Here is a 24356-nt window from a genome sequence, read left to right on the forward strand (position 1 = left end):
GGTCAAGTCATGGCAAAACATAGTACCTTGAAATTCCGAATATAGGTAGTCTTATTTTCGGGGCGACGCCTACATTCAAGGGGGGATGGGGGGTATATTGGGGGGTTTATTTTGGGGTTTATATTTAGAAGGGTACTGCGTCAAAGTTGCAATTTTTTATTAGCTGATAAAGCAGCTGCAGTAGTACTTTAATGCTTAGATCATGTGTGTTGCTCTTGAAAGGGATGACTTTTCTTATTTTTTTGACTTAATTTACCTAACGTTGTGAGTTATCACTATACAAAATTAATTGCACTTCTCTCTACCTCTGATTTTGAATGGGCAATAGTTAACTAGGTTGCACCTCGTTTATTATTCGCACGTGGAGAACTGGGGCTCTACTGTAATTGTAAAATTTCTTTATATTTTCTTATAAAATTTGAAAATCTCTAAATGAAAATATTGAAGGACCGCAGCCAGGATACAACATATTATAAAATTTGAAAACGATCTCTGACTTAAAAACTTTAAAAATACGAGCTTTCGGCTGTTTGAACTACAGCCTTCGACGGGTAAAATGTAAAAAGATGAAAAATTCAGTGTGTGAAGTTGCAAAATAAAAATGCTAATAACTAAGAATATTTGTTAAAAAGAATGTTGTACTGTCCAGGTAGAGGACAGGAATTGTTATCCGCATTGGGAGTTAGCTTCGAATACCACGCTTCCAACGTTTTTCTTGTTCTATAGCCGCTTTTGTCAATGACAGATGCATTATCAAAGTCAATCGCGTGATTGTTGGAGCAGACGTGATTGGCAATTCTTGAACCTTTTGCCGCGGTTTTAACATTTCTCAGGTGTTTTTTTTCCTGGTGTTGAAGGCTCTACCGGTCTCATCAATGTAACACCATGAACACTCAGCACAGGGAATTTTATAGACAACGTTTGTCTGCTATTCCAAAGAAGGTCGAAATTTTGGAGCCGGGAACTGTTGTTAGAGGGTGGTCCGTGGTTTGTTTACTACTGTGATATCGTGCTTTTTGAGGACACGGGTCAGAGGTTCTGTCACGCCTTTAATGTATGGTAGAGAGGCGAATGACTTGTGTGATTCGGGCGCCTCGACCATCTTGAAAAATGTTCCAACAAGTTCCTCCGGGGACAACACTGTCGAGGGTCGGGTTTTGTTAGACTGGATGTTTTAAATGAACTTCGATGGGTAACCATTAGATTCAAGTGCTGAATGAACTCGGTTAAGTTCTCGTTGTTTTCCTTCGGAAGAGTTGGGTAAATTTAGGGCTCTGTGTAAAAGAGTTGCCGCCGTGCTGGCCTTGTGTTTATTATCATGGTGAGAATTATAATCTAGATATCTGTCTGTGTGCGTGGGCTTTCTATAAACATCGACGGCGATGGCACAATTTCTTCGGGTGACTAAGGTGTCGAGAAAAGAGATCTTTCCGTCACATTCAGTTTCGATGGTGAAAGAAATGTTAGCGTCGATTGAATTTAATGTGTCATGGAAAGCTGACACATGGTCTTGTTTGATGATACAGAAGCTGTCGTCTACATACCGTATCCAGATTTTAGGAAGAACGGATGAGCTGTTGATCGCACTTTCCTCGATCTCTTCCATACAGAGATTGGCCACGACAGGGCTAACTGGACTGCCCATTGCGCACCCGTTTACTTGTTTATAGATTTTGTCGTTGAACATAAAATAATTGTTGGACAGGGTAAATTGGAGGAGTGATATTATGTCATTGATGTCCAAATTTGTTCTCGATGAAAGGGAAGCGTCTTGTTCAAGTTTGTTCTTGATATAAATACATGCTTTATCGACAGGGATCGCGGTGAACAGAGACACGACATCAAAAGAAACCAGGACTTCATTCTCATCAATCTTGATGTCAGATACTTCTTTGGAAAACTGCAAGGAATTGGCAACAGAATATCCATTACGATTTTGAAGCGGAGATAGAATATCTGTTAGAAACTTGGACGTGTTATAGAGAGCTGAGCCGATGCAGGTGACGATGGGTCTCAGAGGGTTCCCTTCTTTGTGGTGTTTAACGGAACCGCGAATCGCTGGTGCTGTGCCATTGGTTGAGTGAAGTTTACGATAGGTTGATTCATCTTGTTGTCGTAGTCTGATCTATCCATGACGACAAAGCAGTTTCCTTTGTCAGCTTTCATAATGACTCTTGACATAGGCGTACGGGCACCTTCGGACCTGGGGGGGGCGGAGACCTAATTGCCCGAAAAATAAAATGACATGCATTGAAAGCCGAATAAAAAGGCATTTTACATGGATAACGAAACGTGCATTGAAATAGTTGTGTACAAACCTCGACTTGCCTGCTTGCTTTAAGGAAACGATCGTGTTTTTTTATTAATTTCGTTGTGTTGCCCGAAGATGTCAATGCACTGTATCTTTTTTCTTCGGAAATATAATTATTATTTATCCACTCCTGAGTTCAGCAAAATCTAACGTATTTTCGGGCAGCCATGTTACATTCCCTCACTTGAAAGATATGTAAAAGCGTGCATGTCAGGTAAATGGATTAAAACATTTGGTTAAAAGTTTTGAGCTAGGCCTTACAACTTAACATTTGAGTCAAAGCACTAGTTTGTTTCAAGGTCTTAGGCTGGATTCACCGTGCGCAAACGGTCGAGCTACGGAGAATCCTCACTTCTGGTTACCCTCGCAAATTTCCTTCTTACTTCAAAATGATTGTAACTGAATAAAACTGTGGAGTAACACAAAATTTGCGAGGAAAATCGAACGAGATTATAGCAATTGACATGAGAAATCAGTTAGACTTTTGAACCACAAAGTTATATTTCCAATACATTTTTTCTGTCGATGTAATTCGTTTTGAACGTCCTGTTGAGATTTGTCGGCTTGTTTTCTATTTTTTCTCTAGGTTTGTTGCCCGAATTCCAAGCATTTTGCCCGAAAAATTTCGGCACTGGGGGGGCTGCAGCCCCCCTCGCCCCCCGCCTCGTACGCCTATGACTCTTGACTGATCCTTCTTAAGGAAAAGCTTCTTTCTTCCTTGGAAACATGTTGTATCCTGGCTGCGGTCCTTCAATATTTTCATTTATATTTTCTGTTGAGCAGAAAGTCAGTCTATCCTTAATTTCAGATTAAATTCATGATCGCTGCAAAGTATATATAGAAGTTTATAGACGGGGCTACCGAAGTCTACATGTGTGATCATGACAGCGAGTGCGTAATCTGCAACTACCACTGTTCACCGGGATGTTACTGGCGGCTCTTAAATAGGCACACGTCCAGACAAACAGACAAGCAGTCTCCACATCAAGTCGAAAATAAATTTACTGCCTCTTATCTGTTGGAATTAATTCTGGCACCAGTTAGCTGGTGATGGTAAAATTAGGCGATTAATTAGTAATACGTACTAATTAATTGCTAACGAATATTCATCTTGTTACGTAAGAATGGTTAATTAAGTAATTAATTTCAACAAGTTACGACCAAGTACAGTTGACACAACTTGCCCTGCTGTTGCAAATTTGCATTTATTTTCCAAAATGGGTGAAATCAAAGCAGCTTACAAGAAGTTTCCGGCAGAGGAAGATTTTCCTGATCTTTCTAAACACAACAACTACATGGCAAAGGCTCTGACTAAAGAGATTTATGCCAAGTTAAGAGACAAAGTCACCAAAAATGGATACACTTTGGACGATGTTATCCAGACTGGTGTGGATAATCCGGGTAAGTTGACGAATTATCTTTGTTCTTTTTGAAAAGGTTCATCGCTTTCCGGATTTTTGCTCATAAGGACAATGCAGCTTTTTGATAAAAAAAAAAACAATTCGCCTCGCCCTGCGCGCGCTAAAAATGCACATGTGTCAGTTATTCTATGCCGCAACAGTTAAGACTCACTAAAAAGTACTAAGAAGTTTAACGAGATTAAATTTACGCTGCAAAAATAGGCTTGTAAACTGTACAAGAGTGACTGCACACTGGATTTTTACTGGACAGTGAGACGCAGTATTTTGCAAAAAAGTTGCGTCCTTGCCGCAGATAAGCACCCCAGCTAAAAATAACAAGAACCTAAGCAAAATAACAAAAAAAGGAAGTATGGTTTTGACTGACGAGGACTATAACGAAAAACAAACTTGAATAAATTTGCCAATTTTTTTTCAAGATGCCTCGTCCGTGACGTAGCTCCTTTAAAATATTTTTCTTGGCTTAACGAAGGTTAACCAACAAGTGTAACGAAAAAAAAGAAAAAAGAAACCAAAACCATTGCATTCAGTTACGATTAAGTAAAAGAAACAGAAAATCACTCTCTTTTCTTGGTAAAAAAAAAAAGCAGTGCTCATACAGCTAAGACGTTCATGGATCAGTTTAGGGAAGAAAAGTGTACAAGGGATCTAAAAACCGCAGGCAATTTTTCAAAACGATGCATGCGTATAAAAGTATATGGGCCGTACCGTTATAACGCGCGAGCATTTTTTTAAAGGTTTATCACTATTTGTTACATCCTTAAACCATCTAATGCGATATTTGGAAAATAAAAATGCTAATAAACAGCTTAATAGAACGGCCGAGTGCTTATGAGGGTACTGGCACTAGTAGTTTTTAATGGCGTTTTTCTCAAAATCTACCAGTACAACCTTACCTCAAAATTTCAGAAATAAGAAATTGGCTTTGATTTATCATTCATGCAAAATAATATAAAAATCTGTAAGACAGATTTTTCGCAAAATAGGAAAATGTGATATTTTGCCGATTTCTAAAATAGCTCAAAATCTGTTTTACAGTTTTTTTTTTTTAATTTTGGCTGTGTACGTGGTTCATTCCTTAAATTTAATTGTGAAAGTTTCATAATAGGTTGTACGGAAGGTTTTCGAGAAAATCTGAATCAAAATCTGGCTTTTACGACCTCCGAAGCGAATCAAATTGCGCGTGCGAGCGAGCGCTAATATGACGCCATGCGTAGCGAGCGATAATGAAAGACAGAATTAGAACTTTTCTGTCGGTTGTTTATCCCCTTTTTTTGTCGTATTGTTTTCCGTCCCAGGTTTCAAGACCTATCTGAAAGTATTTTGAAGTTTTCTTTTGTATACAAATTTGGTAAAGCGCGGTAAAACAGAAGGAACTCTTTTTCGTTTCTGTTTAGAGTTGCTAGCGCCATTTTAGCCCGTCAAGTAAAATCGTAACGCGCGCCTTTGAGCCGCGTAAAAATTGTATTCAGCCACCTTACGCCATTTTCAAAAAGTTTTTCATAACCGCGCGCTTACTTGTGTTTCTATTGAAATATCGTGACAACAACGCTTGCATTTTCCTCGCACATGTTAACAGTTTAACAAGGCTGTTTTTGCTTATTTTACCCACACAAGTTTAGTGCGATAAACAGCTTAATATAAAATTAATTTCTCTTTACCGAAAGACGTATCTCAACTGACTTAAAATTCAACGAAACAAGAGAAAAATAATTAACGCTCAGATCAACGTTTTAAGTTATACGGTTATTCTGTTATTCTGGAAGTGGTGGTTTTCGAACGGACGATCCAGTTTTATTTTTCCGGCCTTTAGCGCAGAAAAAAGATGCTGAGCAAATTTGTACAAATTTTTATCACTTGACTATGGAGAATCTGACTTAAAATACAAACTAGCTTTACCAGCCTTTTTTGACCAATACAGAATGAAACAATAATCAAAGTCTCTTCGAGATGTCGACGTTTTTGCATGAAGTATGAGTCGAAGGTTTATCCTGTGCATTGTTCTTCGAACTTATCATTACAGTTTCTTTGTAGTTTAGTTTAACAATTTCCTATCTTCGCGGAGGAAATGCAGCCATATAATTTTGTCAAAAATGGCTCGTCCGCGCCGGGTATTTATACACATATTTCTTAACATTACACAAATAAACAGTGCAAATTTCACCGAGATCTGACAATTCTATACTTTAAAATTGCAAGGACCTTTCGAGGCAGTCGATTACGGCAGCGAAATTAGCAAATGAAACAGCAAAATATGCGTTCGACGCTTTGTTTTTGCGACGCCATATTTGAATTGTTATAGCCGGGTAGACCGCTGTTCAATGTGTTCAAGGCCGTATACGGTTACGATTGCTCCACGAAAAAGCACGAAAAAAAATACGGATATTTCCGACTACTGTCGGAGAAAACATTGCGCATATAATTGCGGCGTAAACAAATCGTTACACTCAAGCTGCGTTTTGTCTAGGCTCTGCGAGGGTCGGATATCAAGACCCAGGATTAAACAAAAGCCATATATACAGTGAATGCTTTCGAATTATATTTGAAGATGAAATACGAAAGAATTTTGCTGTCTTTGACAGAAATTCCACTCGAACTGCGTAGATACGATCGCATATGTAAAGTCGATTCATGCAACATTGCTGTCATTCCCTGTCAACGCGAGGTCACGTCCCTAACGACCTAGGCTGATGACGAAATAGAGTTGCGCTTACATGTAGCGACCAAATTTGGCCTAATTTTTAACCGCTCCTAAGCTAAAAGAAGCCCCCATCTCTTGCATTTGTTTTAACTTCAATAATATCTTTGAAAAGAGCGAGTTTTTTGGTATGGTTTATTTTTGACGTTTGTAATTTTTAAACGATGTAAGTGCTAGTGATTATTTATTCGTGTTTTAGTTACGCAATCCATGTTTGTGCGACGCTTTTTATAGATCGCCTTTCAGACACACGTGCCTTGAGATAAGAAAGCTGACATGTCACTTTTAAAATTGTTATATAACGTTTGTAAATGTGACAAGTCACGTTTTTTTTCACGAGATCGCAAGTGATCACCCACAGCGGAAAGTAATCCCTTGAGAAACAAGAACATTGAGAAGCTTGAGAAGCTTAAAATCGGGCGCTTTGCCTTGAAAGGCAGAGTTCAGTACAGCAGAAACCACGAAGCAGTTACTTAAGTAGCACTCAGTCCGACTGTGTTTGTGTAAGTCACAGGGCTTGCATGAGCTGTATTAGTGTGCATAATATAATATCTAGAACGTTGTCGAGATTGCATTATTACTTAATGACATGATGGTTTCAATTTATAAATGTATCTCACACAATACAAATAAACGATTGAAGTAGACGACTAGACAATGTAAAGTTTTAAGACTTAGCAAAGTGCAGTGTATTGGTAATACTGTAAGGTGTGGTTTCACCTGAAGGTCGTGTGCTTTTCGGTATTTTCCAGGCATTGCACTTTGATGGGACAGTACTACAACTGTTTACCGGGGAACTACTATTGTCAAGAAAATGATCACAACTTGTTGATGAATGATTGAACATTTGTTTCATACCATTACTGTAATAGCAATTGATGAAGGCTTTTAGTCCTGAACCAAAGTATAAGGACTGGGAAATACTGAAACCCATTATCAGCCACCTTAAACGGAAATATCTTGTTGGTGTTTCAAGGAATCCAAGGAAACTTCACTCATCCCATGTATCTATGTATTGCGGTATTTTGTAATTTTTTGAGTGATTTTTGGGGATGTTTGGCAGGTGATAGTTTTTTTAAAAGAATTAGTAAAATTTAGACAACTAAGAAATATTGAAAATTTAATGTGAATTTAACATTGGAATTTGAAGTTAGAAATTGGCAGACGGACACCAAACAGTCCCGTGACATCCTGGAGTGTTTTTGCATGGGGGTCAACTGTGTGATGATGTTTCCATTTTTTCTTCAATCCCCACTGATAAAGAACTGTTGTTGGTGTTATCACATGTCAAGCCTTTAACAAGGTATGAAAGAACACAAGGATTTAAATTATTCTGGTGCTCAATTTTTGCGTAACTAAAATTAATGTTACTCAAATTCCTGATGGATTCTGTCTTAAACTGTTACGAGCTTAGTATTTCCAAATTATTGCATGTCAATGTAAGGCAAGACAAGACATGCCTTGGTTCTTATGTAATTCTCTTAAAAACACATAAGATATTGACTATAATTTTGTCTGTGCTATGGCAATTCACAGTGGGGTGGTCTTGATGTGTCTTTAAGTTGTGGACTGGACTGGACTAGTAAAACGCGGACTAGTAAAACGCGGACTTGTAAAACGCCTCTAGACACTTCGAATTCCTTGGCCACAATCATCTTACGGCTCTCTTCAATACATAATGTCTCAAAAAAACAGTAACCTCAGAAAGAAGTCAGAAGCAAATAAGGTCGAAAGACCGAATTTGAACATATAACGGCAAATGTTCTAATGTCACGAACGTAGGAGTCGTGTAGGCCCGTCACCTTTATTTACCACATACTGCCCCCAAATTAAAACAGTACCCTCAGAAAGAAGTCAGAAGCAAATAAGGCCGAAAGACCGAATTTAAACATTTAACGGCAAATATTCTAATGTCACGAACGTAGGAGTCGTGTAGGCCCGTCACCTTTATTTACCATTGACTGTTGATTTCTGGACGGGCCCCGTTCTACGTCGTGCGAGCAATACAAACGACTGCACTCAACAGACGTCAAGTAGTGGAAAGAAAGAAACATATGCACACAACTCATAGCATCAATCCCGTTGTTTTAGTAGGGGTTTGCAGAACGAACATGTGCTATACTGTAAAAACATCTCCACGCTAAAACAGACCATAGAGTGCTCAAAAAAGCTAGAAATATGCCGTTGAAGAAACACACAAGAGCTTCAAACACAAATTGTTTCGCTCGCTAAACCGTTTAGTTTTATCCGATTTACAAGCGCTTGTTTTACAAGTCCGCGTTCTACAAGTCCGTGCTTAACAAGCCCTCGGTTTACAAGTCCGCGTTTTACAAGTCCGCGTTTTACTAGTCCTCGTTTTACAAGTCCGCGTTTTACTAGTCCGCGTTTTACTAGTCCTCCTTTTACAAGTCCGCGTTTTACCTGAGTCCGCGTTTTACTAGTCCGCGTTTTACAAGTCCGCGTTTTACTAGTCCGCGTTTTACTAGTCCAGTCCAGTCCTCGAAATACAGTATGCCAAAACTCCCCGCCCTCTAAAGATAAGTCCTTGACGGTTCTTGTCGTTTTTCGGTGCCTATTCATCTTCGGCATCTTTCTCATCCACCTCTCGTTCTGTCCTGTGTCTGTCATCACACGAAAGAAAAGCTGATTCTCAAAAAATCTGCCACAAAAGGAAATTGACAAAAACAATATGAAAACCATATATCGAAAGTTTCTTATTCTAAAATTTTATCATATGTCTTAATTCAGAGCTACAAAGAAGTTCCTCCTTTTGAGTTATTGATACTGTTCTTACAGTACCTCTTTCCACTAGCGAAATTTTACAAAATTCCTTCGCGGCGAAAAGGTAGCGCGAATCCAGAACAGACTCCAATCGAGAGTGGGTTAATTCTAGATTACTATTAATTAACTATTACAACATTTATTTTTAAAATAGTTTCCCAAGCCGACTAAGCTATTAAACTAAACGTCGAGTGTATCTTTCAGTAAACAAAACATGCCGTTATGACGCCGGAAATCCAGCTCACGCATACTTTACCCCGTGACTCACGCAAACCTCCGACTTACGTGCTACTACAGTCATTCCTTTCTAAACATTTTTTTTTTGACCACCACCGTACCTTTCTACCCAAAAAACTCATGAAACCGCCCGGTTTTAACCTGTTTTAACCTTTCAAAAATTAGAGCGTTCGAAACTAAATAAGATCCGTAATCACAAACAACATACAACCGTTTACCAGCACTCTTTAAAACTCCTGAAACCCTTCAAAATCAGGCAAAATAAATCTTTGAAATAACCTTTATCAATGTTTCTTATTTTTTATTCAGTTCTATAAAATGCCTTTCATACACTACTGTCAAACAAAAATTTCAATTTCCTCAAAGTTTCAAGACAAAAGAATAACAAATATTTCGTGCACAATGTAATTTGATTAAGCCAATATTATCACGTCTAAAAATACTTCAAGCAATTCAGTGAAAACCCGTTTTTTTTTTCGTATCAACGAAAACCACTTTCGAATAATCAATACATGAAAATAACAATAAGATCAAAAGGAAGAAAGGAACCTTTCTAATTATTTGAAGACTTTCAAAGCCGTGATATTATGCATCCAATCCGCGATAAAATTTAATTACAACAAAATCCAAGTTCTCATTTTGAATTCCATTTTTTTCAGTTGATACCTTTATCCAACTTGTGAAAAATTCCATTCAAGTTCCTATTAATACTGTACATTCCCAATGTTTTGCTCAGGTCTTCAGAAGCGTCTTACTAACCAAATCTAAAATAATTCCAAAACATGCTGTACAAACATTCTACTCTTTGTGACAAACGACTTGACGACCAATTGTTCAGAAATGAAAATCGACACAGTTCTTGCTAAATAAAAAAAAAGTTTTACGGCGGAGTCAGGCTCAAAAAATATACCGCAAGATCACACCCCCATTCATAGTCAGAAACCAGCAAACCATCTAGTTTGCTAAAAAAAACACTGCGTGACATCAATGACGTTACCTTTTTCATTTACAAAAATAACTTTAACTTGTCAAAGTAAGTGCAATTTCACAATGGTGAATATCAGTACAGTATGGGGCCCAGTTCTCGGCCACTTTGTGTTTAACGCGTTTTTTCACACTCCAGTTGAATCAAAAGAAAAAGGTATTTCCTTCAAACTATAGACTGATTCATGTGCTTTAAGTATCTTGAGTTTGATCGTTCAATTCGATATAGAAAGCTCACACGTCGAGTTTACGCGGAGGTAGGTGAATTTGCATTCCCGAAAAAGTTGTTTGTTTACGGCTCCAAATTCATGGATGTAGTTAAATTCGTATTTTATCCAAAAGCCCCCACCATACGAGCTAATTTTTGGCATGTGAAACGTAGAATAATTCAGCTTTCTGCTTTAGTTAACTTTTCGTTGAACCGTTGTATTTTTTGGTCTTAATTTACTTCGAAATCTTTTCTTGCGACGTTTGCGTATTTGCCAGTTCTCGGCCACCCTGCTCGCTATCACAGCTTAGCGCTTGGTTTTTAATATAATTTCATCTGCTGCTGCCAGAATGAAAGAAATAAATGTTTTAAAAATAAAGTTCAATCTTATCTCTAAGTTTTGAGCTGACTCTTGTCTTGTCTATTATTTCTACAACACCTAAATCTTTCAAGACCTTTTCACTGCAAAATAAACCATCTAAATGCACGGGTCACACAATGCGGTTTTGCCAGAACCTGCACATAGGCAACTAGGCGCGTTAAAATCCTTCTTTTCTAAAGTAAAACAAAGCATCATAAAAATAATTTGGGATCGATATAGTATAAATAGGTTTACAGAGTGATTTTATGACTGTGAAAATTAATTGAGCATTTTTTTACAGATAATTACGCACAAGCTTTTTAGTGGCCGAGAACTGGGCCAAGGTGGCCGAGAACTGGGCCAAGGTGGCCGAGAACTGGGCCCACAAATGGAGCTTTTATTTTTATTATTGCTCGGGCAAATTAATTTTTGACCGGTCGATAGCTTTACACTAAAAAGCTGAATAATCTAGCTAGCTCTGGGAGAAATTTCAAGTTCCTGCGGTTCTTCTGAGGTAAGAAATACAAGTTTACGTCCAAAGTGGCCGAGAACGGGGCCAAGGTGGCCGAGAACTGGGCCCACAAATGGAGCTTTTATTTTTATTATTGCTCGGGCAAATTAATTTTTGACCGGTCGATAGCTTTACACCAAAAAGCTGAATAATGTAGCTAGCTCTGGGAGAAATTTCAAGTTCCTGCGGTTCTTCTGAGGTAAGAAATACAAGTTTACGTCAAAAGTGGCCGAGAACTGGGCCAAGGTGGCCGAGAACTGGGCCCACAAATGGAGCTTTTATTTTTATTATTGCTCGGGCAAATTAATTTTTGACCGGTCGATAGCTTTACACCAAAAAGCTGAATAATGTAGCTAGCTCTGGGAGAAATTTCAAGTTCCTGCGGTTCTTCTGAGGTAAGAAATACAAGTTTACGTCAAAAGTGGCCGAGAACTGGGCCCCATACTGTACTTTTCCCCGTAAGCTTTTTTCTCTGTCCTTCCGCCGAAGCAAAAAAACACAACCTGATTACACATTAACCCAAAAGTCGACCAAGTGTGCCTGCAACGATTTCCTGTCAAAACTAAAATGAAAACCATTGCGGTATGCGTCACCCGTAGCGGTTTTGTAGCAACCCCGAGCTATCCCCGTCTTTTTGGCCGCGCCAGGAGACTACGCTCTAGGACGACCAAAGGGTAAACCTTAAATCGGCCACGCCCGATTAATTAAAACAGTCCCTTGATAAATTAAAAAAGTCCCTTGAGAGTTTACAAATATGTGGTTCCAAATTTTGTCCACTAACCCCTATTCTACGTTTTTAGCTTGTAAACAAGCAAAAACGTCGAAAAAAGGGAACAAAAATTATTGCTGCGAAGCCTAAGCGTAGCAGCACACTATTTGTGACTGTCCGCGTGGGGCCTGGGCGCTTTATATATGCGACACACTCGATTTTCGACTTTTTCGCTGGCGATGATTTTGAGTACATGCAGTACGTATGACCAGCAGCATGTAAAATGTGGAAGCTGCGTTTGTCGTTTGCGATGTCCTTTATAAGAGCAAGAAGTTAAATTTTGAAGCGCTGCCGCTTTCACTTCTGTTCAGTACCTTTTCCCTGACATTTTCAGAGCTAAATTTATAACAAATAGGAAGCAAATACTTGGGCCACACTGCGCTTTAAAAAACCTCTGGAATAAATCGAAGAAGATGTTTCTCGATTTGATCCGTGAAATACCCTTCGAGAAACGACTTCCGAGCGTGTTTAATCCCAACATGTTGCTTACTCTTGTTAAGCAGTCAAAGTGCAGAAAAAGCTATAAATATGCAAGATCAAGTAAAGCCAAGTTGTTGTCAAACACGAAAGCCAAGTTGTTGTCAAAATGTTGTCAAATACGAAAGCGAAATTTACTCGATTTATACCGAAATTTACTCAACTTAAAGGTCAAATGAGCCGAAATTTCGAAACTGTTTTTGCAACCAAACACTTAAATTATTCATTACTAAGTTAATTTAAGAAAAATTTTACTTTTTGAGCCTTAAGCGCGAAATATATACAGCAAAAACTACGAAGATTTGCGCAGGCTCCACGAAAACGTTTTCATAATGACCGCGCGCTGGAATGGAACGAGCTTTGAGCTTTTTGACGTCATAACTTGGTGCTTCTGATGGCTTTGTGATCGAATTGCACGTGAACCTGCACGCTTGTAGGCTAATATTTTGGTGAGAATACATATAGACATAAACTAAGTGAATTACCAGCATTTCACTCGCTGAGAAAAATCATATCTTTCACATCTGAAAATCCGAAACATTCCTATGACCTTCCGTTCCGTTCCTACTATCATAATTATTCTTGTAGCTCACTTCGCAGCACTTTACTCGCTATCAGCAACTCCTAGTATAGAAATTTATTTTTCTTTCTTGGCACTTGCCGGTACAGATTTTAACATACGCACTGAAGCCTAGCTAGCAAGTCAAATAGTAGATTGTCAAAACCTGACAATATTAAAAGTACAGGCTTATTTCTGTGGTGCAAGCATATATTAACTTAAGCAGAAGATTGTAACTTCCGACAGTTTTGTGTGTAGAAATGGGTCTATCAAAAAACGTTTTTTGTTTGTAACGAACCTAAGAGAGGGTTTCTCAACAAGCCAAGGGTGCGTATGTTTAAATATAAAAAAGTAGAAAACTATGCACTACAAGTGCCAATAAAGTAAAATAAATTTCTAAATCATTCCTGTCCCTGTTTATTGTTTATTCTGTATTGATCAAAAAAGGCTGATAAAGCTAGTTTACATTTTGAGTCAGATTCGCCACTCGCCACTTTCACATCTCCTATTATATACTTTGCTGCCCCAAAAAATTTTGCATAAGCATTGTTTTCAATTTCTCTTGGGACATAAAGTAATCCCACGAGGGGGAGGGAAGGGGGCAAACAAAGTGTATTATGGGAGATGTGGAAATGGTCAATAAACAGTTAAGCCTAGTGATTGAGGAAGATATATTTTTTTGGATCTTTGCTAGGCCATCCATTCATCATGACAGTTGGTTGTGTAGCAGGAGATGAAGAGAGCTATGAAGTGTTCGCCGATTTGCTTGATCCTGTCATCGAGATGCGTCACGGTGGCTACAAGAAAACGGACAAGCACAAGACCGACCTCGATTTCAAAAAAATCAAAGGCGGGAAACTTGATGAGAAGTACGTGTTATCGTCACGTGTTCGCACCGGGCGCTCCATCCGGGGATTCTGTTTACCGCCACACTGCTCTCGTGCTGAGAGGAGAGGAGTTGAGAAAGCTGTGGTTGACGCACTTGACAAATTGGATGGCGACTTCAAGGGGAAGTAAGAGCTTGTATTTACCGTGTTTTTAATGTAGAATACAGCGCTTTTCCATGAGTTTTTCAAATCTATTAGTCCATAAGTTTACTTTGATTTTACTTTAACTAGACTCGGTGCTCGCGTCATACTATTTCGTGCAATGTGATCTAACCAATTAGAGAAATGTCCGTCACCTTTTCAGGAAGCGAAGTAACATAAGCACAAGGAAGTCCCCGCTTGTGTTCCCGAGAAGGTGTTTTTATGAACTCTTGTGCCTGCGCTTACAATTACGTTGTAAGAGAAACAAAAACAGTTTACAATTCTTGTAGCAGTCGCGCGCAATCGTTGGGAGTTATTTTTTTAAGTTTTTTTAGAGGGATTTTTTTTTTTTAAAAAAAAATAGCATGCCGAATAGTGTCAACACCTGCTTTATGGTCTGCATACGAGCCTAGTGGCCCATCAGGCCGGAGCTTATCCCGGTTTCTGTAGCATGAAGCGACTAGGAGTATTTCTACTCCTTCCTGGATGGGATACTAGTACATAGCAGGTTTATCCACCAGCATTAAATTTGCTGGTACTCATTTATACACCAGGGTGAAGAGAGACACTATGAGAGTAAAGTGGCTTACCTAAGAACACAACGCAGTGCCCCGGCTAACGGCTCGAATCCGGACCGCTCGATTCAGGGCCCAGCGCACTAACCATTAGGCCAGCGCGCCTCCCATTACCAGCTTTATACTCTGACTTTTATTTAAACCATCACTTGTTCAGGTACTACCCACTCAACCGAATGACGGAAGCCGAACAAGAACAGCTTATTGAAGACCACTTCCTTTTTGACAAACCGGTCTCGCCACTGCTGACATGCGCGGGAATGGCACGTGACTGGCCCGATGCCCGCGGGATCTGGCACAATGAGAAAAAGAATTTTCTTGTGTGGATCAATGAAGAGGACCACACTCGAGTGATTTCCATGCAGACTGGTGGAGATATGGCTGCTGTGTTTGAACGATTCTGTACTGGACTCAACAAGGTAAAGTGTTCAGCAGCTAATTTGTCCTTACAACATTACGGTTATGCTGGTATTGTTTAATAAGTACTTCATATATATATCACCGGGTTAATGACCATGCATTTACTGAAAAAATTCAGACTTGAAGGGGATTTAAACCCATGACCAATGTGATACCGGTGCAGTGCTCTTAACAACTGAGCAATCAATCCAACTGGCAGCTGGCCACTTTGTGAGTGCGTAATATACCCGTAGAAGATCAAAGACCGCAACTCAAATATATGAAATTTCATTTATTCACTTTCAAAATTATGTGTGTTTTGGTGGACTTTTATTAATGAGCCCCCCTTCTGAAGTTCGATTTTTCAATTAGCTCACTCCATCTCCACTAATTATAAGCCTTGACCACTGTACTGACCAAAGAACTTTAAGCTTTAAAAGTTATATTGATCCACCACTCAGCTTTTATTAGACTTTCTAGAGGGCGACTTGGTGCAAGTCTAAGCTTTTATTTATAGTTACTATTTTGTGAAAATGTGTTTCTAAACATCGCTTAAATATTTTTTGAGTTAAAGTTCTGACTGCTAACACATTTGATAAAATAGTAACTATAAAAATTAACTGAGTGGTGCATCAATAACTTTAAAAGCTTAAAGTTACCTTTGTCCACTTAGTTATTTCATATGTATCTAAACTGATGCTCTATGGTTTGAAATAACCCCCCCCCCCCCCCCACCATACCGTCTAGTGAACCGCCTTCACTGTTAAGCTTCCCTCAAAAGGTCTGTCTTGATGTAAAACCAGGATGTATATCGTGGGGATTACTGGGTATCCATAACAATGGATACCCAATAATAATTTTTGAGAAATAATTCAATGTTACAAGTACTTTTTATGGGCTCTCTTTTTGAAAACTGTTTGGAATTATAGCTGTAAGCGAGTCTCTCAGGGCCCTTCGTATCCCGTCCGGCCAAGAGTAACCTCACTTAACTGTGTAGCATCTCCTAAATTTAACAAGTTCCTCTTTCCTAATCACTCTTAAACTTCCCCAAACTGGCTGAACGTGCCGTTTAATTAATTATTGCCATTTCGAAGTTAGTTTTCTTTTCTTATTTAAGCCACAATTTGGAAGAAATTCTTTACTTTACATCCCAAAATTGACTGAATAATTATAATGCAATGTTTCTAAAAGGTAAATAATAATAATAATTTATGCATTTATATTGCGCAGGCTTAATGGATATATGATCGCCTACGCATTGCAATAAATTAAATTTAAATAAAAAGAATACACAAAAAATCTTACTAATTTACATACTAAATAAGCTAATTAACACTAACAGTGATTAGTAGAAACTCAGCTGTGTTCTATTGGAAATCCGTGAATCTGATTGGTTCTCCCACTGTTTTCTATTTTAACAATAGAGTGTTTCTGTCGAGGAACTATTGGCTGATAGTTGCCCCGCGGAAATTTGATGTTCTTAAAACAAATATTAGCCCGAGAAGCGAAGCTTCGAAGGGCTTATATGCTAGTTTTAAAAACATCAAATTTCCAAGGGGCAACTATCAGACCGATAGTTCCAAGACAGAAACACTCTATTGTCTTTATTGTTCACCACTAAATTTTCTTCCGCGCGCACATACAAAAACGAGCATCGTGAATATTTTTTTTTTTTTTCAGGATAAAAACTCAATTGAAAGCCAAAATTTAACAAACGAAATAAAACCAGACAAGAAACCCACTGAATGCAGTGGATTTGGCTGGTTTTTTTTGTCTGCAGGCACGCTTTTTTACAAAAAAAAGTCACGGGCGGGCACTATCCAGACTATCGATCCGGGCATCTTTCTTCGGCGGGCACTATGGGCTGATAGTGCCCTCCGGCGGACGAACACTATCGCGTCACGTGATCAATTTAAACCAATCAGAATCGGAGAAAATTTAGTGGTGAACTATAATCGCCGATAGAAAACAGTCGCGTGCGCGTAGCTAATTAAGCGGTAAATTTTCTTGATTTTTGTCTTCAAAGTGCACAATATTGTAGGTTTTGGACTGCAATCCTTTAGAGTTTCTACTAAAACAATTAGACTACTCGCCCTCGGGCTCGTAGTCTAATTGTTAATTACAAAATTAAACAACAGTTTTAAATCACGCGTAATATTAACTCCACCGTCATCATACAGGTGTCAGTTTTGTCGTGATTGACGTAAGCAAGTAACCTTTAACTTGTGATATCAAACTCCACCAGGTCGAACAACTGATCAAAGACGCTGGTTATGAATACATGTGGAATGAACATCTTGGCTATGTCCTCACGTGCCCGTCAAATCTCGGCACCGGGCTCCGTGGAGGCGTGCACCTTAAAATCCCACTGTTAAGCAAGGACGAAGCGAGACTGGACAGCATTCTGACGAAACTGCGTCTTCAGAAGCGTGGGACAGGAGGCGTGGATACCGCCTCAGTAGGAGGAACTTATGACATCTCCAACGCTGATAGGCTGGGGTATTCGGAGGTGGAGCAAGTCCAGGGAGTGATTGACGGTGTCCAACTGTTGATTGAGATGGAGAAGAGGTTGGAGAAGGGGGAATCCATTGATGATCTGATTCCCAAATAAACAGCTGGACATGGAAACACTGAGCATTCCTTTCTGAACTTTCACACTGATCCAACTTTGACTTTTTCGAGAAACTTAACAGTTCAGCGCTATTGGAATTTGCGAACTGACGACAGAATCTAAACAGTACTTTTTCTGATGACCTACATTGTAAGCAACCATTAAAACACTAGCACTTTATCTTTTGCCTCATAAGCTTTTCTTTATTAACCAAATAATGAAAAGTACAGCATGGATGCTTGTTGAGAATCTGGTTTACCTTTGTGGCGCTACGGACATTACATGTTGCATTCAAGCTATACCTCTGATTGTTTTGATGCTAATTTCCTAATTTTCTCCATCGATCCAACGCTTTTTTTACCGCCCTGCCTCCAGCCTAACCCGGTTTAATTATATGCAATAGAAAAGCCGATAAAGATGTCAACATTGATCCAGAAAGCTTTATCGAGTGACACCCGTCCGATATGCATTTCTTTTCTAGGCAGGCATAACCAACAAAGTAACGTTACATCAGCAGCAAAAGGCATTCGAATTGTGTCGCATTTGGGAAATTGAATATTTAACAAATATTCGCCGAAGGCGAAGTGATTATTGTTGAATAATCACTGAGTCTGAGGGGAATAATTGTTTTAGTATAATTTTCAGAGGTGAATAACAAGAACTGCAAAATGACAAAAGAAAACACGAAAACAACAAACACAAGTGCTCGTTTGCACACGTGTAAACCAGTTTAATTCATCGATTGAAATCGTAATTTACACTCAAGTTTAATTTAAACAATAAAACGGAACAAAACCAACACTACGAAAAAGAAAGATGTGAGCAATTGTGTGAATCCTCTCGAAATGACTAGCTCCGGTGAGAAGAGAACTAAATGTTTTGTCAGTCGATCTGACTGAGTTTCTAATGGCCGCATGCGATCTCCAAAACCACCATGTTTACGATCAATTCTAACGCCTTGAAAACCATATTTTCGGTCCAAAAGCGTTGGTAGTTAATTTGCAAAATTCCCAATGTATTAAATATCCAGGAATTGGAGGGATTACTTTTAAAAGAGAGAAATTTTCATTCAGCAAATGCCGCCATGTTCACTAGCCTAGATGGCAAAGGTTGCATGGCTTATAGCCAAACCTTCAGATGCTATATTCACCGCCTTCCGCCATGAATATATCTTCATAATCAAAGATTGTCGACCAATCAGAGCTGAATTCACTTCTGGAAATTATACAAATTAACAACTACTCACCGAAGTGGAGGTGGCTAGTGGTGAATATTTTTTTTAGTATATACTCAAACTGTGAGATAATATAGCCCGAAAGGATGACTTTTGACTAGTTTATTACGTTAACGAGTACAGTTTTCGCACGCGAGTTGCTCGGAGGTGAATAGTTAACAATTATCCTGCGAAATCGCGCGGAATATCGCCTGATACTTAGCCGACGAGGCCGTAGGCCGAGTTGGCTAAAATCAGACGATATTCCGCAAGATTGAGCAGGATAATTGTTTTATTATTCAACAAATTGTCAACGAAACACATTTTGCAGAAAGAAAAACTGTAATTATGGACCGCTTTACAAGATTTCGGACGAATCTTCGCAACCTACGTATATCGCAGGATATCTGTTACGTACGGATGACAGATATCGTTAACATTTTGACCATATTTGGGCAGCGCGCGCATGTGTTGAATAATAACAAAGGATATTCGGAGTTTGAGTAGCCAATCAGCGCGCGCTTAAGGTGATTCAACTGAAATAGAAGGAGTATTAAAAATTTTCTGAAACTTGGTCCAGGTTACAATTATAGCTAATTATGTTATGAGCATTAAAACAATGAAATAAAAAATGGGGGTCACCGCGCTAGTTTTTGTGTAAAATGGATGGGCATTATAGTAAATATACGATCGCGACCCGCGAGGTAGATATTAGGAACCCTAGTAATTCGAATGGGGAACTATTGTTTCTAGAAAAAAAAAAAACATTTTTGCATTAAAGTATTAGTCTATTTCAACAAAATAGACTTTGATCTTATATTAAAAACTATTGTTATTGTACAGGAATTAAGATAACGAAAGAAATTAAAGATTTTGCTTTGTGCGCACGTTAACGGCACTACCTAAAAACGTGTTTTTACGGCATTAAAATTAAAATATCTCAATGTAGAATTTTAAACTTTTCTTTAAATCGCGTTATATTGTAGACAACCGTATGACATTTAAATTAATGCATTAAAAAATGGGGGTCACCGTGCTCGTTTAAGAGAAAACGACCATTTCTTTCCCTACCTAGCTTAGGCTGAAGGGAATCTCGTAGTGTTCTGTGTGCGCGCGCGCTCGTGCGCGCGCTAAATGACGCGAAAACGTATGCGCAGCAAGGATGCGCAATGCAATTCCGTGGAATCACCTTAAAGCGCTATCCACTGTTTGAGTATATACTAGTCCAGTCCCTGAACTCTCTCTTCCGCGCGCCCTATATATTATGAACTTGTCCCTCGAGGAGGGCGCATTTCCTTCTGAATTCAAGAAGTCGATTGTCCGTCCTCTCATCAAGAAAGATACTCTCGACCCCGACGAACTGAGTAATCAGAGGCCTATTTCCAATCTTTCTTTCCTGTCAAAGACACTTGAAAGAATTGTTGCCTCTCAAATCGACGAATATCTCCACGACAACGGACTTTATGCCAGAATGCAATCGGCCAACAGGAAGTATCATAGCACGGAGACTGCATTGATTCGAGTAGTCAACGACATACAGCGTGCTATTGATGATCAATGCGAGTCCGTTTTGGTGTTACTCGACCTTTCCGCCGCCTTCGACACGATCGATCATGAGATCCTTCTTGAGAGATTACGATTCCGTTATGGCTTCTCTAACCTAGTTCTTCAGTGGTTCGCTTCTTATCTTACTGACCGTCCTCAATTAACGCATAGTGCTGGACACGTGTTCTTCCCAGCCTCGTCGATTATCATGCGGAGTCCCTCAAGGCTCTGTTTTGGAACCGATGTTATTTTCTCTCCATATTTCTCCATTGGAAGATGTTATTACGGCCCACGGTTTAAATGCAATGATGTACGCCAACGATTCTCAGCTATACATTTGAGACAAAGCTGTCGTGCGACTGCATTAGAAGATCTTACGCTCTGTATCCAAGATATCATGTCCTGGAATGTCTCTAACATGATTAAATGTAACCCAAAGAAGACTGAAGTCATTCACTTCTCCTCGCGTTTTTCACCAGCCGATCCAATTCCTTCCATCAGGGTTGGAGATTGTTTAATTACTCCGAGTAATGAAGTCAAAGACCTTGGAGTCACACTTGACCGTCATCTTACTTTAAAAACTCACATCACCAATATTTGTCGCTCCGCCTCACGTTCTTTTCACCACATCGGAAAAATTAGGAACTTTCTATCCAAAATTGGGGGAAAAACCATATTTGGCAGCACTTTTGAAAACGAGCGCGCACAGATGACGAGTTCAACTACGCGAAAGTGTACTAAAGCTGGATCACCGGAATAACTTTGAAAAGCCTAGCTTTCCAGTCAGTGTCTATTAAAAGCTAACGGCCAAAACACAAATCGTTAGCTGTTCGTCATCTTTTCCTAGTTTTGTAGCCGTTTATTGAATTGGTTTTGGATGCAATTGAGCACAGTTTTTTTCTTGCATTTATTCGCCCACTTGGTCGAGTAGTTGAATTCGTCATTTGAGCGAGCATTTTTAACCAAGCGCGCGCGTCTCAAGCAAGTGATGCCACACTCCTCGCTCTGATTGGTTCGTTCTGAGCATGCGCATGCAAGTTATCCTGGACTCTCTTTTTGCGCGCCTGGGTTTAACCCCTATAAAGGGCGCGCGGAAGAGAGAGTTCAGGGACTGGACTAGGTATATACCAATTGGAGATATCTGGAATAATAAAGGTTTAGATAAAGCTGTTAACACAAAACCTAATCTATTAATTGTTTTTATTTTACACTGTTTTAAAGAGAAAAGTATTGGCTAATATACTGCTGTGCGAAACACAATCGAGACATGCATGTTTACTTTGCAACGTAATTGTCTATCAGATACCTTGAGAGTTACCGCTAATAGAGGTTTGACTGTACGAGTTAAATCTTGGTTGCAAACCATAACACCTCAAAAAGACCATTGTTATCAGCAATACTTCGCCGCATTTTCTCAAGAGAGGTTAATTGCTACAGTTACTGCAATCAACCGTAGTAAAAAGGCCGTTGTTCTTTTTAGCTGTCCAACAGCGTGACAGGCATTCTCGTATCGGTTTGCTCAGACACCCTCTTACATTGCATTACATTACACTACTTACACAAAAGCGCTATTTACAATACAACATGTCAAATTATTCTAATTACGAAACTCTACTTACAATATAGTATTTAAACTAATTACACCTAATGCTTATAATAATTACACATTTCAGTTTACACTATAGACTTCTAGTGAGTCAAATATTTAAGCTTAATAAATCCAACGGACATTCCATTTCTTTCCTTGAATTAAACTAATATAAGACTACAACAGAAGTTCCCATCTTGTACAAAAATCGCGAAGCTTTCGGTTCCTTATTGCAATTATCTTTTCGACCTCTTGCTTAACTTAAACCTTGTGCAGAAACAATCTACACTCTACAAATAGTTAGCTTACCAAGAATTATCAAATAATTTAATAAATCTTTCCTTCTAAGAAAGCCAATTATAATATCTTTTAAAGACAAAGATAGATTTTCACTACTAATATCACACCACCAGACTGCAAATCTATTCCAGAAGACCCACACAAAGGAGCAGTGAAAGAAGAGGTGGTACAAATCTTCCGTATTGGTTCCACAAAATGAACACTTGTCCGAATCGCTTAAACCTATTTTAAATAATTTATCATTCGTAAACAAAATGAAATTCAACAATCTATATTGAAATGACTAAACATACGTTAGCTTTTTCCTTATAAAATTTTTCCAATTCCGCATTACATTCATCAAGAATTTTTTCGACCTCTTCACAGGGGTTCTGCTCAAACTCATGTGCTTTGGCAATTTGTAGGTTTCTTTGTAGTTTTTCTTCTCTTTCCCTTTTTGTTTTAGCTAATTCTTTTGAGTAGTTAATCGAAAACAGGCGCACATTATATTTCATCCAGTCCCAAGCAACTCTTTTATCAGAGAACTCCTCGCCCTCCCTTTTCCATTCCTCTAATATTGCTTTCATCTTTTGGACAAAGTTTTCATCAGTCAATAGCGAAGTATTCATTTTCCAAAACCTCGGGCCACGCTTACATTCCTCACGTTCCTGCAGATGTAGAAGAATTGCCGAGTGATCAGTTCTTATTGCAGCAATAATATCGACGTCTTTAATTAAGTCCTGAAGTGAATTTGAGATAAGCCAATAGTCTAATCTACAAAAAACAAAAGAAGATTTTTGTGACCAAGTAAACCTTTTCGTTTGGGGTTTTTTTACAAGCCAAACATCTTGTAAAATAAATACTGTTTGTATTTCTTCGATCCGTTCAACAATTTTTTTTTTCGTGCTACTAGTATCCCGCCTTGTTTGTCAAGAAGTGGATTAATGGGACAATTGAAATCGCCACCGATAATTATCTTATCTTCGTAAGCAAGGCCTTCTTTTCTCAAAAGGTCAATTAAATGATCATAGAATTACACAGCTTGATTATCATTGTTTGGACCGTACACGTTCTTTAAAAAATAATTTTCATCATTGATTTGAGTTTGAATACTAATGAATCTTCCAGCGGGATCAATGATTTTTTTATTATCCTGCAGTCAAACCCTCAACCTAGTTCCCAGCGTCTCTCATCTTCCCGCCCCCAGGAGCGAGAGAAGAGAGACCCTCTCTCTTCTCTCGCTACTGGGGGCGGGAAGATGAGAGACGCTGTCAAACCCTTTCCGAAAGAGTATTGCGACAACTCTCGAATTACTACTCCTATGTGCAAGCTCCAAAGGGGCACCCCATTCAGCTTTCCATTGTTTCTCGCTATTGACGGTTGAATGCGTTTCTTGCAGAAAAATAATAATAATTTGCATTTTGTTTTCTGCACCATGCAAAAATTGCTCTTCGTTTTTTAAAATTGCTCCAGCCTCTTACATTTAACGAAAGCATTCTAAAATCACTTATAGCTGCCGTTATTTTTTTTAATTTAGGAAACGGAAAAAACATGGAAAACCGTTGGCGTTATAACGTACCATTGAATAGCTAATTGCATCGCACTGACACAAAAACACGAGAACACAAGCACAATAACACATACACAGAGTAAATAATTTAAGCTAAAAATCTATTTTAACTTTCAAAAGTTTCTCTTTCCGCAAGGAGGAAAATTAACTTAAATACCGTTTGAAATTAAGGTTAATATGGCTTCATACAAAAACTATCTCTGATAGAAAGCTAAGTATTTAGCACTAAATAAA

The 24356-nt window shown here is 38.8% G+C and overlaps 1 protein-coding gene across 1 annotated transcript; it reads left to right on the forward strand.

The window, feature by feature from the left end:
* Window positions 1-3464: 3464 nt before the first annotated feature.
* LOC144630386 (creatine kinase, testis isozyme-like) lies at window positions 3465-18107 on the forward strand. The gene is made up of 4 exons (XM_078488750.1): window positions 3465-3712; window positions 14009-14327; window positions 15075-15336; window positions 17562-18107. Exons 1-4 carry the CDS (start codon window positions 3529-3531, stop codon window positions 17925-17927), a joined length of 1131 nt encoding a protein of 376 aa, XP_078344876.1. The 5' UTR covers window positions 3465-3528; the 3' UTR covers window positions 17928-18107.
* The last annotated feature ends 6249 nt before the right edge of the window (window positions 18108-24356 follow it).

The sequence above is a fragment of the Oculina patagonica genome, chromosome 11 (genome assembly GCF_052425735.1).
Source record: "Oculina patagonica isolate OP01 chromosome 11, crgOcupat, whole genome shotgun sequence".
Taxonomy (NCBI): domain Eukaryota; kingdom Metazoa; phylum Cnidaria; class Anthozoa; order Scleractinia; family Oculinidae; genus Oculina; species Oculina patagonica.